General features: G+C 36.4%; 3 protein-coding genes across 5 annotated transcripts; 2 read left to right on the forward strand and 1 right to left on the reverse strand.

The window, feature by feature from the left end:
* Positions 1–525: 525 nt before the first annotated feature.
* On the forward strand, positions 526–6,215 carry nostrin (nitric oxide synthase trafficking). Of its 3 annotated transcripts, none has more exons than XM_011489755.3 (16): positions 526–627; positions 783–868; positions 943–1,026; positions 1,216–1,278; positions 1,358–1,439; positions 1,594–1,656; positions 2,593–2,691; positions 2,831–2,956; positions 3,442–3,540; positions 3,630–3,755; positions 4,068–4,176; positions 4,249–4,337; positions 4,435–4,560; positions 5,318–5,549; positions 5,624–5,713; positions 5,786–6,215. In XM_011489755.3, exons 1-16 carry the CDS (start codon positions 532–534, stop codon positions 5,920–5,922), a joined length of 1,707 nt encoding a protein of 568 aa, XP_011488057.2. In that variant the 5' UTR covers positions 526–531; the 3' UTR covers positions 5,923–6,215. The 3 variants fall into 3 exon arrangements, with proteins under 3 accessions (XP_011488057.2, XP_011488058.2, XP_011488059.2); XM_011489756.3 differs by having other exon boundaries at positions 5,627–5,713; XM_011489757.3 differs by lacking the exon at positions 3,630–3,755.
* On the reverse strand, positions 6,216–10,514 carry spc25 (SPC25 component of NDC80 kinetochore complex). Its single transcript, XM_004081739.5, has 7 exons — positions 10,317–10,514; positions 9,497–9,670; positions 8,777–8,842; positions 8,467–8,613; positions 8,259–8,384; positions 7,173–7,271; positions 6,216–6,748 (listed from the first exon to the last, which is right to left on the reverse strand). Exons 2-7 carry the CDS (start codon positions 9,645–9,647, stop codon positions 6,624–6,626), a joined length of 714 nt encoding a protein of 237 aa, XP_004081787.1. The 5' UTR covers positions 9,648–9,670; positions 10,317–10,514; the 3' UTR covers positions 6,216–6,623.
* A 203-nt stretch (positions 10,515–10,717) lies between these two features.
* Positions 10,718–13,255, forward strand: LOC101156928 (glucose-6-phosphatase 2). The gene is made up of 5 exons (XM_078939274.1): positions 10,718–11,351; positions 11,422–11,535; positions 11,619–11,726; positions 11,804–11,925; positions 12,010–13,255. The coding sequence occupies exons 1-5, from the start codon at positions 11,134–11,136 to the stop codon at positions 12,519–12,521; spliced, it is 1,074 nt and encodes a 357-aa protein (XP_078795400.1). The 5' UTR covers positions 10,718–11,133; the 3' UTR covers positions 12,522–13,255.
* Positions 13,256–13,370: the final 115 nt, after the last annotated feature.

The raw sequence follows: 13,370 nt of genomic DNA on the forward strand, positions 1-13,370 counted from the left end.
ATTTTTATTATTATATTTTATTATTTTGAACTACCCTAAATAGTTTGGAAATTTCTAATAAATGGTAGAGTTCTGAAAAAGGAAACCATTTTTTTTTTCCTAAACAAACATTCAAACATTTTTTCTGAGTTAAAAATGCTCTTTGGGTTTAGCTCAGTTTAGCTCAGGCGGTACAGCAGGATGTCCAACAATCGAAGGGTTGGCGGATCGATCCCCGCTCTCCCCAGCCAGCTGTCGCCCCCCCAAGCTCGGCTAGTCTGCAACTCTCCGCTCCCGCCAGGGGATGGGTCAAAATGCGGAGAAGAATTTCCCCATTGTGGGATAAATAAAGTATCAATTATTTTATTCATTATTCATAGGTCAATTATTAAAGTTTGTTCTTTTCATTCATCTTCCATTTTCTCATTCATGCACCTGCAGCAAAATTATTTGCTATCAAGCTTAGGTTTCTCCTCAAAAAGGTCCTTTTCCCTCCCCTCTCTGGAATTTTCCTTTGTGCTGCCCGCCAGCTAAAGGTTTAGTGATTTCCGCATGGGAGACGTTAGGAGGAGAATGGTCAAAGTCCTGGGTTCAAAGTCAACAAACTGCCGAAGAGTTAAGATGAAGGACCCAATCGGCACCTGCTCTGTGAGTACTTCTTCCTAAAAATGGGGGGAACGTTTGATTTCAAAATAAACGTAAACCACATGTTTGACTATAGTTTTACTCTATCACACACAGCTCGGTCACTGTGTTGGTTTGAATTGGCTTTGGCTCAGTTGGCTTTGTTCGCTGTCTTTCAGTACAATGAACTCTATCAAAAAGTAAAGCAATATTCAAAAGATGGAGAAAACTTCTTCAAAGAACTCATGGCAGTTTTTCAGCAAAGGTAAGATCCTCACATATATACGGAGAATAGTTTGTTTGATTCAAGTCACTGTTGCTTCACTGGTTTGTGGTCAGGGCTGAGCTGGAACTCACATATGCTAAAGGATTACAAAAACTGGCAGGGAGACTCATCAAGGCCTCCAAAGGGATGACAAAAAAGTAAGAAATGTTTTGTTAAATTTGTAATAATAGTTTCTGCTTTTTCTTTGTTTTGTGTTTACAATGAGCTGATTGCCATGGAAACACCTTATTTTGGAGAAAACATGTGAACTGCGAGTTCGATGTGATCAAAACACAAGATGAGTGTCAGTATCATTGGCTAACCCTTTTTTGTTGGTGTCTATCTAGTTCGACCTACACCGCTTGGTGTCATGTGTCAGATGAGATGTACTCAAGAGCTGACGCCCACAGGTAGGGTTGAACCTGCACATGGTAAACAAGTACTGGCTAGATCTGGAGTGAATGGGGTGAGCTGTTCTTTTTTTTCCAGATCATTAGGAAATGCCTTTAACCAAGAAGCCATTCTGGAAATACGACAGGTTTCAGACGAGCACAGCAAGAGGAAGAGGCCTGTGTGTACTTCATTCTTTATCTCAGCATCAGTAGAAGCAGTTTTAGAATAAAACAAAACTTTCCTGTTGTTGCACATATAACTGCAGGTAGATTTGAATAAAAAACCCAATGAGAAATAACATAAATGTGTTACCTGTAACTGTTTTTTTAAAGCTTGACAGCGTCATTGAAAGAAATGGAAAACTGTTCCATAGTAACTGGAGTGACCAACTGAAGGTGAGACAACATCAGCAAAAGACAAGAATAAGGACTTGACCATTAAATCTATGACATGTTTAGGATGCATTTATTCCAAATATGACATTTGTGTTCAATGTTAAGAATGTATTTTTACAGTGCACTAGAATTGTTTAGCTACGTTCACATCCGGCATGTGACGCACGTTCTTTAATGCGCCAAATGCTAATTTTTGAACTCAGGTTTAGCATTTGTTGTTCACACTGAACTGTCCTAGTGGATGCACTTACAGTTGGAAGAAGTGTTGTGCGAAATGTTGCAGTGCAAATCTCGCCAATCTTGCACCAGGCTTTTATTTTCACAGTTCTATTTCGATATGAAAGACTCGGACCAAATCTGAATTGCTTTCCTGCCCCTTTAGCTTCTCCCTCTCCTTACATTTCTCCCTTAAAGCGAGGAGAAAGACGTAACTACTGCTTGAAGATGTCATCAAAATCGCTGGTCACCTAGGTTTTTCTAGTCATCAGTTTTATAACTTTAAAAAGTCATACAATAACAAAAAGTCAGTACTTACATTTAAGTGTAAACTTCTGTGCTCCAGAGCGCACCGATGTGAAGAACTGTGCTTCTCCTCCCCGCCACAGTGCGATGTGGATCACCCTACTAATGGAGGAAAAGTAAACTTTAAGTCACCACGGCTCCTTCTTAAAAAAAAAAAACACTTTTGGACTCCAAAACACCTTCAAGTGCCCCTACAGTTGGAGCAATAGAGCCAGAGGGGTGGGGAAGTTATTCATATTCGGCCATGGTGTCATTTCTGGTCTACACTATAACATTTGCCATAAAGCTCTCTAAAAAATAAGAGTTTGCTGAAGATTAAAGCTTATAAAAAAAATGTTTCCTTAACGTGCAAATTGAAGTTTGACGTTTTTGTTTTGTTTAAGTGACTTTCCTGTTTTCTTCGTCACACAACAGCTAAAAAAGAAACTGATTGCATTAACAAGGGAACATGAAGCTCTGTACAACTTTGTTGAAAACAACAAGCAGATCTGCACAGAGAAAGAAAAACAAAAGGTAAATTTTTAACAGACAACTTTTTACAGCGCAGATTTGATATCTGGAGGTTCAGATAGATGATATGCTTATAAAAACTGTGAGATTGCTAAACTTTGGGCTTTTGTTAATTCATGAGTTGTTGTTTTTTGTCTTACAGATGCTAAACAGGCTCACAAAATCAGCAGAAATACAAGCCCGGGTGGATGAGGAGTATTTCCTCGCTAACACTCAGGGTCATCAAATGAGACTCAAGTGGGAGAATACGTTGAAGAACTGCTACCAGGTAAAACTAAAGTAATTCTGTTGTGTATTTATTCAACACATCTTCATATGGAAGGAAGTTTTCTGTAGGCTCAGATGTGCACAGGACCACCTGTGAAATAAAACTGGTTTAATAGAAACGTAACAATAAACAAAAGGCCATATTTCAGCCTACCTTTTGGAAGAATTCTTATTTTACAAAGTCAATTCATACCAGTTCTAGAATATTTTGTGTTGCATTGCTTTAAAGTACAACGTATCTGCATGCAAAGAGGAAGAAGATCACAGAGGAGAACTCTGTGCAAAGACATGTGAGAAGGCTGGCTCAAGGCAACTATCTCTCTGCAGCCTTTATGGTTTTATATGTCACATATAAATCTGCTTTAAATTCATCCAACATGAACTCATTTAATGTGTTATTGTGCAAATTACATGGGCGGCAGCACTGAAGCACTGACCAAGCTTACAACAGCTCCATTACTGTCTTTTTTTATTTTTTAACTACAGATCATCCTGGAGCTGGAAAAACAGCGGATTGAGGTCCTGTGCAACATTTTGAACAGATATAACCTCCATATGTCCAGTTTTGAAAAGACCCTCAAACATGTGAGACATCCTACTTATACAAGTGCAAACTTCTTCTTTTTTTGTTTTTAAATATGCCAGCACTTTATATTAAACTTTCCGGTTTTTAGAGCCAAAAACAGATAGAGCAAGTTGTCCAAAGGGTGGACATGGATGAAGACATAAAAAAGTTGGTGGAGGAAAACAAGATCACAGGCGAGGGCAGCAAGGCAGAGTTTTTGATAGCTGATTATTATGTAAGTTTTGAAAAGGTCCCTCAGAAATAATGTTCTTTTCTAGTAGCCTTCAACATGAAGTGCACTTTTACTGTCAGATTTTTTTAGTTTATATATTTGGATATGAATATCTTGCATACTTTTTTTAATTTCCTAAAATGAATTCTGTAGATCAGTTGTCAAAACAATCTATTCCCCTTTGAACTTTACTGTTAAAATGTATGTTTTAATATGATCTAAATGAAAAATTTGCAAGTTCATGAGGGGAAAGAGTGAAAATTATGATAAAAGACAAGATAAACATACTAAAATAAAAAACACATCTTTGTTCAGGAGGAGGACAACAAATCCTTCATGAGTAAAGACAGAAGAAAAGCCGCCATCAAGTTTAAACTCCAGCGTCTAGAAGACACCATTGCAAAAACAAGGAAGGACCGTGAGGGTGAGTTCAGCAGAACCTCTTTGAAATTAATAAACAATTCAAAGTTTTTAAAATTTCCACGTCTCCTTGCAGGTCTTGAGAAACTGATGAAAACTTACACTGCAAATCCGTCTTTTTCAAACCAGCAGAACCGTGAGGAAATCGAGCTGCTGCTGGATGAGGTGAACAAGTAGTTTATGGAAATATACATACGATTTTTACTTTGTATCAGTAACAAGATCTTCTCAAGTGCTCACTAATGCTATCTGTCACTGGCAGATTACTTTAAAACTGAATCTACTGGAAGCCACAAGCTCCAAACTTTCTTTAACACTGTCGGGAATAGAAGGAAAACCCGAGTCGTGCCATCCTTTCAGCGACAGCATATCTAAATGGAAAGATAAGGTAAGAACTGTATCAACTGTTAGTGGGATTTTAATTGGTGTTGACAGCATCAAACTGTGAGTCTGGTTTGTTTTCCGAGACGTTTCTTTAGCAGGGAATTGTGGGAAAAGAGGGATAACATCAGAACATTTGCTGCAACCTCAAATTACACGTGGATCAAAGCAAAAACGTGAAGGAATCTCAGTCAGAGTCAGTAAACCTGATGTCACAAAATCCTTCAAAACTGCCACAAAATCTGACACAAATTTATCAAATAAAACTATTAAAAAAAACTCATAAAAATAACCCATCTTTAACAGATCGACCACATAGATGAGCAGAAAAAATCCACATAACATTGTTTAGCTATTGCGCCCTAAAATAGAATGGGATTTGCTTTTAGAGTGATGTGTTATCTGTTAAAAACACACACACAAATTGGCCAGCAGTGTAATGCTCTAATGTGAAGATGACTCCACTTCTGTTTAAACAGAACATGTGGAAATAATTGGAGATTTATTCATTTTACTAAAACAAAACCCAATATTAAGGGCATTAAAAATGGCCAAACTAATTTCTCTTTTACAGTTAGTCATTGATGTCGTCTTTCTGACATAAAGATAACAATATTTCAGTGATTTCTGACTAGATCTTTAATTACCTCATTAAAGCTTGTTGTTTTGAGCGATTTGAAAGCATTCTTTAGATTACTTTTATGGTTCCTTTTCTAGGTTTTTCTTCCTTTCTAGACCCATGCTGTGTTTATTTTTTCTGTTAGGACTGTGAGCACAGCATCATTCAGCTGACTCGTCCGGTCAAACTCAGGAAGACACCATTCCGAACCAAATATTCACTGAGAGCTTCCATCATCTACAAGGGCCCAGTTCAGATCCTGTCTGTATCCCCTACGAAACCAAGAGCTACTGTTCCGGCTAAAAGACGGGGAACTTTGGAGGGTAGCAGCACTGCTAAAGCTGAGATTTCCCACAGAGACAGTGACAAAACACAAGGTATTTCATTTAGATGAAAAACTAAACACATTTCCAACTAAATCTGTAAAAAATACTTTGCAACATGTTTTTAGCAGATGAAACAACAGCGTGCAGTTTGGGGAAATGCAAGGTCCTGTTCAACTTCACACCTGAACATGAAAATGAATTGACCTTAAAAGAAGGTGAGTGGTGACTCCAAAGCAGAAGATCTAAAACAAGAAAGCACTGCACTGGTTTGATTATTTCCCTCACAGGGGATCTTGTGGACATTTTTGCCAAAGAAGAGAATGGTTGGTGGTTCGGTGCTTTGAAGGGACAGAAAGGCCACTTTCCATCTGGGTTTGTGGAGGAGCTGCCTGTGATCAGCAGCATCCAGTCGTCTGAAGGCTGAGTAGTGATCCTAATGAGAAGCCAAAAATCACTTTTATTGTGTTTGATTGTTACACTGTACAGTAAAACAAACACAAATCTGAGTCTTCTATTGCGTGTTTCTGTTTATTATGTACCACTCTGATGCTTTATATTCAATTTCAAAAACAGTCTAAATCTATTTTTCTTGTTGAAAGCATTTGTGATTTAGATCATTCATAAATTTTTGGAACACTTTAAGAAATCTTGGACTGTTATGTCATCATTTCCATTATTTATGTAAGTGTATATATTAAAAAAATTCAAAGACTGGTATTTCATGAACTTTTACTTTATTACATCAACATGACCAACTGTTAAATACTATTACTATGTAATATTATTTAAAAAAAAGAAATAAATGCAAAGTATTTACAAGCAATGGATTAATACAGAGAAAAGGAAAATGCAAAAAAGCTATTATAAAATTTACAAAATCAGGTTGAAGCACTTCAAAGGGTTGAATAATACAGTAATGAATATCATGAAATTTGATAAAATCACAATGATGAGACAAAATATTTAAAAAATTGTGTAATTTTCCTTTTATTTTTAAAACTTAGACTTTGCAAAACTGCCAAAAATGTGTTTAACAGGAATAAAAGATGTAATAAAATCTCCACTGGCTTCATTTCCTCTGACTGTGAAAACTTTACGCCGTGTTTTGTCGTGAACAATTCCGTTTCAGCGGCGTACTTGACCAATGAATTCCTTCCTGACGTTTGCCAGGAATGCGGGTAAATTGTTGGTCTCCTGAAGTCGAGTCTCCAGGACTGGCAAACCCTCGAGAACTGGATCACTGGACACGACTGTAGATATAAAATACTTGGATGAATATCAAACCAGTTTAGATTTTTTGTTTTGAGATCTAAACATTGAAAATGAAGCCAGAAAGGGTTGTTTTTCCTTCTTTACCCTGTTTTAATTTACTTTTGTACAAATACATTTATGATGCTAAATGTTCATTTAAAAAGTTAAAAGTTAAGTACAGTGGTAATGCTTTTCTTGGAAAAAACAAAAACATTCTGGCTAAAATACTTTCAGAATAAAATGTGAGAATGACTGTCATCCAGGAACTATATACTGCTCTTATTGGAGAACAAAAAACAACTGATTCTGAGGTCCAAGTGGTGTAACTATATAAAATGATTCTTTAAAATATTTTTGTTTTGACTTAGTTCTGCGTTTCATACCGAGAAACCAAATGTAGTTTTTTATTTGGGTCCAACTTACTCTGGTATGATCCATTTTCTTTTATCCCCATTGTGATGACATAAGCGCTCTCTGGATCAGATGGGTTGATGTTTCGATAAACAAATTGCAACTTTTCACCTTTTGAAAAAAAAAAAAGAACCATTCACTTCCTTTATACAAGACATGGAGAGAGTTTCACTCCTGAAAGAAGGCACTAGAAATGCTGAGTCCAAATTCATCTCAATGTGATAATTAAACTGAGTCCAAGCCATTCAAAGAGAAAATGATTCCTTTACAGTTCATCATGGCAACAGGGAAGGACAAAGTGGAAGCTGTGAGTTTAGAATTTAATAAAACTGTCAAGAATAATTTAAAAAATAAAAATTGGGAAGAAATCACATCATTGCAGCAAAAAAGTTTTGTCAGAAATCTTTACGCACAAAAAAGGTTTGAAGAAAATAAAAAAGGATTTACAATAAAGACAAATGTGTACATGTAACCCCCTGAGATCATATAGTGAAATGGTATGGACAAAGTTGCTCCTTTACAAAAAGCTAATATAAAACCTTGATTGGTTTGAGTTTAAGTGTTGTTAGCAGCAGTGGATTTTACTAGAATGCTGCATCAATTTCAGGTAGAATTTGTGATGCCTCATTAAAATAATACAAACAATGTCAAAAGTGCGAGTAAGCATCCACATTCCAGAGAACAAAATGTCTGCAGTTCCTGATTTCAAAATGTCTACTGCATTATATGTTTACATTTTTGTCTAAATTCTGCCCTCTAGTTTTTTTTAATTTTCATTTGATGGATTTCTATTTGTATTATAATTATTTCGTTTTCGTGAACACTCCAAAAAGCTCTGGCATTTCTGTAAAGCACTTTGAAATGCTTCTGTCTTTAACATGTGTTCTACAAATAGAGCTTCACTGCTTTAAAGAAAAAGTCTAATCTGACATATATTTAAACTAAAGCGTAGGTATTATTGTTAATGTTTAGTAGTTTGAATGTCTCGGACTACAAAACCGCTTCATTTCTCGATACAAACTAAACCGCACACATCATAACTGCATTGCAAACCAGATTCAAAGAAAAAAGAATTAGATATTTATAGACTAGCCTTACCTTTGGCAGACTGTGTTTTGCTGAGAATTGTTCGTATCTCGAGCCCCAAATGATCCTGAAACACCAGTCTGGCTTTCTGGAGGTTCCTCAGGCGGGTTTTGTTTGCTTTATATTGAGACTCAATAACTGGATAAAACAACAACAAAAAGATGATTGTTTCATAAAATTATGTGATAAACAGTCAACAAAGCTTCCAAAAGTATCTCACTTTGTTTTCTCTTGATTTGTTCTTCTTTGAGATTCTCTATTTTCTGGATAATTTTCTCCTTCTCCGTGTCTTTCTCTTGGATTTCAGACATCATCTCAGATATAGCATGTTGTTTTTCTTTAAGGGCCACAGTTTTTTGTTGCAGATCTGAAAAGACAAAATGACTCCAGTAATACGTGTTAACCACATCAAAGTTGGCCAGTTGTATTTAACATAATATTGCATTAGAAGCAAGAATGTACACAGTTAACATGGAAACACATCTGAAACCAAACTATCTTGTTCCATTCTATCTGTAGTGGAAACTCACCTTTCTTGAAAGTCTTTATTGTCTCAAATAGCTTCTCATCATCTGTGCACTTTTTCAAGCATGTTTCTGTAAAATTATGGAGGGAAAAGGCAGTTAATTTACAAAAAAAATTCATCAAATTCACATAAAGCACACTTTTGATCATATGTCTGAGTTTGCAACGTTTTTCCTCTCACATTAAAAAAAAAAACAACCCAAATTGTGATTATTTTTTTCAGCTCAAGCTTTTAGGAAGTTCATCAGCTTTCAGCTTTTTTTTCTGTGATTACATGTCATTGCACACCACAGTAACTATCTAAACAAGAAAGTAGAGTTACGACACAAAGTTAAGTGTTTAAAAGCCACTTAAAGGACATTACATGCAGAGATTTCTTAACTTCAAAAACAAATAAAAATACTTAATGAAATGTTTTGTCCTAAGAAATGCTTAAATATTGGCTTCCAGAAAACACGATTTCTAAATTGTAAAACAATCTAATACATCCTATAAAAATGGTACAGCGCTTGTTTCTAAAATAAACAAACTGATTACAGAGCAATTGAACATCATTAATGTCCTAGCATTCCTGAACCAGTCACACTAGCCAGCAGATTTCATGAGTATCCAATATTTCATTCCTAGATTATTTTATAACATGGTTGAATTCACTTTGGAGGCTGCTATGTTCTAAATGAATGTATGACTATAAAATAACTGAGAAACAAGACAGTATAGCTTACCAACTGCTGACTTCACGAGCTGTTTATGTGAGAGGGACAACTCTGTGGTCATGTCGATGATGTCTGCATAGGTTTTCAGGTGTTTACTGTGGATCTCCTCCATTTCACTGGTGAACCTGTCACTCATGTTTGGGTCAGTAATGGACATCATGATGCTCTGATGTTAGTAACTTACTGGTAAGAAAAAAATAAAGACAAATGGGTTTAGTTAAGTACATTTCACAACATGTCTTGCTGGTCTCACGAAGAAAGGGATAGTAAAGTTTGGGCTGACAAAACAGAATCTATTTAACTAGAGTACCGCGACTATTTCTTGCAAAGTTACAATTTTTTAAGGTTAAACATGTATATGGGGACAAACACGTAGATAAACTAATCCACATTTTATGCAATCTAAGTTCCACAGCGGTGAGCAATAAGACCCAACACAACATCTTTCATTATAAACCTCCACGTAATTGTTTATTTTTTCGAATGTAGTTGCTTGCTAGATAAACTTAAATGGCCACATAGGACAAAATAAGCTTGCACGTAAATGTCGTAACGTGACTTTTACGTAGTGATTAAAAGTGTAATACTGATTATGGTGTGTGATACAACTTTACTAAAGTAGTAATAATAATAATGGAGAAATATACATTACAAAAACATTGTAGGGAATACCAGCGTTAGCATGTTAGCTCTAATTGCTAGCAGGTTTGCGTCGGTTCATTGAGATTATTAGCTTAAAACTAGCTTGCCACTTGCCAAATAAACGCAACAAATTTAAGCTTTTCCTAACATAAGAATTATATTCTAGAAATATTTATAGGCTACTTACTTTCATCTAAAGACAACCAGAAGACAGTTTATTGGACGTATTCTTTGGACGTAAAAACAGTTATTTTCAAAAATTCGCGGTTACAAGACAGCGGAAATGACGTAGGTTATTGTCTTCCGGTCATGGTTTTAAAAACGAAGTATTATCCATATATTTTTTGCTCTCAAAATTAATTATTATCCATACTTTAGCATTAGTAATTTTTCAATTTAATTTAAATTTTTTAACCATTGTTCATTGCTCTTTACCTCCACCCAGTGGTGAAAAGAGGAAATTCAAATAATTCTCAAAAATTGGCTTTGCAATGCAAATATAAATAATAATAAATAATGGTTTACATATTAAAAAGCTCAATATTTTTAGTAAAAAAAAACTAATAGACAAGTATGTTAAACTCATCTGAGGATGCCAGATGGACTGTGTTTTCACATTGTCGAGAAAAGGCTATTTCGTTTCTACATTCATTAAGACATGACAATGGCAATATTAATGAGGCTGAAAGGTTGCAGGGTGCACTTTCACTTGGTGTGTGTTTAATGGTTAATATGTAACAGTTGTACATGCAACGTTCTGTAAAGCACTTAGTGGCTACACAAGCTGTAAACTGTTTTTGTACTGTGTCCTAATGGTCCTCATGCTTTGGGAGCACATTCTGATATTCCATATGAGTTTAAACAAATTAAACATGTTGCCATGGCTGTGATGGGTGATTTATGAGACCAGGCTAAAATATAAAGTCATGTGAGCAAAGAAGGGGGCTTCATATTGCTTTGACCAGTGCAGTCGAAGCATCTGTGCTAAGTAAAAGGGACTTCAGATGGACTTTATTCACAGCTTTGGTGTGCTTGTCATACAGCACCTGCAGAACGACTACAAAGATTACCATGCGTTGCTTAACTTCATGTCAACTGTGGGTGACCCTCGTAATATATTCTATTTCTATTTTCCATTTTGGTTCCATCTCAGTCATGATGTTGGCACCAAGATGATTTGGGTGGCTGTTATTGGAGACTGGTTCAATCTCATTTTTAAATGGTAAGATTTTTCCAGCACGATTATTCTATCTTTGTTTTGCTGATTGTAAATCAACCATTTTCCTTCCTAGGATCCTGTACGGGCAGCGGCCTTACTGGTGGGTACAAGAAACACACTTGTACCAGAACCATTCAGTACCACGTTTGGAACAGTATTACATAACGTGTGAAACTGGGCCAGTTAAGTATTAATACAAATAGTTTCAGCAACAATTTCAACATATACAAAAGGTTGAAGACATTTCTTTATGATTGTTTTTGCAGGCAGTCCTTCAGGTCATGCCATGGGCTCATCCTGTGTCTGGTATGTGATGATCACCTCTGCTCTAAACTTTGCCAAGCCCTCCACTGTCTCTTCTCACTGGAGCTTCCAAAGGTGTGATAGTATATTATATTTCTTGCATTATCAAGATGTTTCCTCATGACTGTTCTAAATCTATGGCATTTTCTTAGGTTTTATCTCTTGAGGTTGTCTTTGTGGATGGTTTTTTGGGCGATTCAAATAAGCGTTGGTGTCTCCAGAGTTTTCATTGCAACACATTTCCCACATCAGGTCATCCTTGGTCTTTTCACAGGTATGTTGTGCTTTGCCAGTGCTTTTGTATGCCTTTGTGTTTTACAGTAGATGTAGAAATCAGTTTTTTCTTTTGCATTTGAAGGTGTGCTGGTTGCTGAAGGGTTTGATCACATCACTTTGGTCTACAACGCGAGCTTCAAAGTTTACCTCCAGGCCAATATTTTCCTTCTGTCTTTTGCCGTTTGTTTTTACCTGCTCCTCACACTGATGGACATCGATCCTTCATGGTCAGTCACTAAAGCAAAAAAGTGGTGTGCTAATCCGGACTGGATCCATCTGGACACCACACCCTTCGCTGGTCTGGTGAGAAACCTAGGAGCCTTGTTTGGACTGGGCCTGGCACTGAACTCTGATATGTTTATTCAGAGCTGCAAGAGGAAAAATGGCTACAAAATCGTGTTCAGAGTCACGTGCATGGCTGCAGGTCTAACATTTCTGCAGCTTTACAACTTCATTAAAATGCCCACTCACACTGAGACTCTGTTTTACATATTTTCATTCTGTAAAAGTGCCTCAGTGCCTCTGGGTGTGGTTGCTGTCATCCCTTACTGTGTTGACTTTCTGATCAAAGACAAGGACAGGAAGTCCATTTAAAATGTCAGACTCCGCCTTCATTTCTTTTCTGTCAATAATTTGTTTGACACTGGCAATAAAAAAATGTGTGTGTATGAAAAGGTCTTAAGTTTGTAATTAAAGTGCCTGTCGACAGGAATTACCACAACATTACTTCAAGAGCATCTTTGTTTATTATTCTTTGACAATTGATGTAAATGGTGGTTTGAAAGAGTGTCACTCAAAATATCTAAAGAAGAGAAAACTATAACTTTATTTCTTAAAAAAATATTTTAAATGATAAAAATCCATCAATATTTTTAACTCACTCCATGCTTTTTGGGGTCATGGGGCTGCTGAATCTTAATCTGATTAGGGGCACCCTGGACAGGTCACCAGTCTGTCACAGGGTCACAACCACACACTCATAATCACACAATTTAGATTCATTAATCAGTATACGTAGCATGTTTTTGGACTGTGGGAGGAAGCTGGAGAAAGCCCACACATACACGGAGAACATGCAAACTCCATACCGGAAAGGTCCCAGCTGGGATTTGAACCAGGGTCTTCTAACTGTGAGGCAAGAACGCCAACCCACCATGCAGCCCTTGTATAAATCCATTTGGTAAAATAGTACCAACAATGCATAGCTTCCAATAATAATCAGTAACTACTGCAATGGGGTATGATACGTTTCTGAGAAAAAATTAAAATTTTTACGTGTAGCAGAATTTACTGAATCTTTTGCTTTGGTTGCTCTGGATGTACATCCATCCTTAAGTGGGTTACGTAATCTCTTATCGGGTCTTTAGTTTCTCAGATAATCATCAGCTCAAATGTAATGAGGTAGAGCAGAGTCTGATGTAACCAGATTAGGCAGATTAGTTC

Source organism: Oryzias latipes, chromosome 21 (genome assembly GCF_053564925.1).
Source record: "Oryzias latipes strain Hd-rR chromosome 21, Olatipes_Hd-rR_3.1".
NCBI classification, from domain to species: Eukaryota; Metazoa; Chordata; class Actinopteri; order Beloniformes; family Adrianichthyidae; genus Oryzias; species Oryzias latipes.

Coding starts and splice junctions, on each gene's coding strand:
- nostrin (XM_011489755.3), top strand. CDS start 532: ATGGGAGACGTTAGGAGGAGAATGGTCAAAGTCCTGGGTTCAAAGTCA. Junction 1,027..1,215: donor TCCAAAGGGATGACAAAAAA/GTAAGAAATGTT, acceptor GTGTCTATCTAG/TTCGACCTACACCGCTTGGT. Junction 3,756..4,067: donor TTTTGATAGCTGATTATTAT/GTAAGTTTTGAA, acceptor ATCTTTGTTCAG/GAGGAGGACAACAAATCCTT.
- spc25 (XM_004081739.5), bottom strand. CDS start 9,647: ATGATGTCCATTACTGACCCAAACATGAGTGACAGGTTCACCAGTGAA. Junction 8,843..9,496: donor GCTCGTGAAGTCAGCAGTTG/GTAAGCTATACT, acceptor ATAATTTTACAG/AAACATGCTTGAAAAAGTGC. Junction 8,614..8,776: donor AATAAAGACTTTCAAGAAAG/GTGAGTTTCCAC, acceptor TTGTCTTTTCAG/ATCTGCAACAAAAAACTGTG.
- LOC101156928 (XM_078939274.1), top strand. CDS start 11,134: ATGGACTTTATTCACAGCTTTGGTGTGCTTGTCATACAGCACCTGCAG. Junction 11,536..11,618: donor TGTGAAACTGGGCCAGTTAA/GTATTAATACAA, acceptor TTTTGCAGGCAG/TCCTTCAGGTCATGCCATGG. Junction 11,926..12,009: donor CATCCTTGGTCTTTTCACAG/GTATGTTGTGCT, acceptor TTGCATTTGAAG/GTGTGCTGGTTGCTGAAGGG.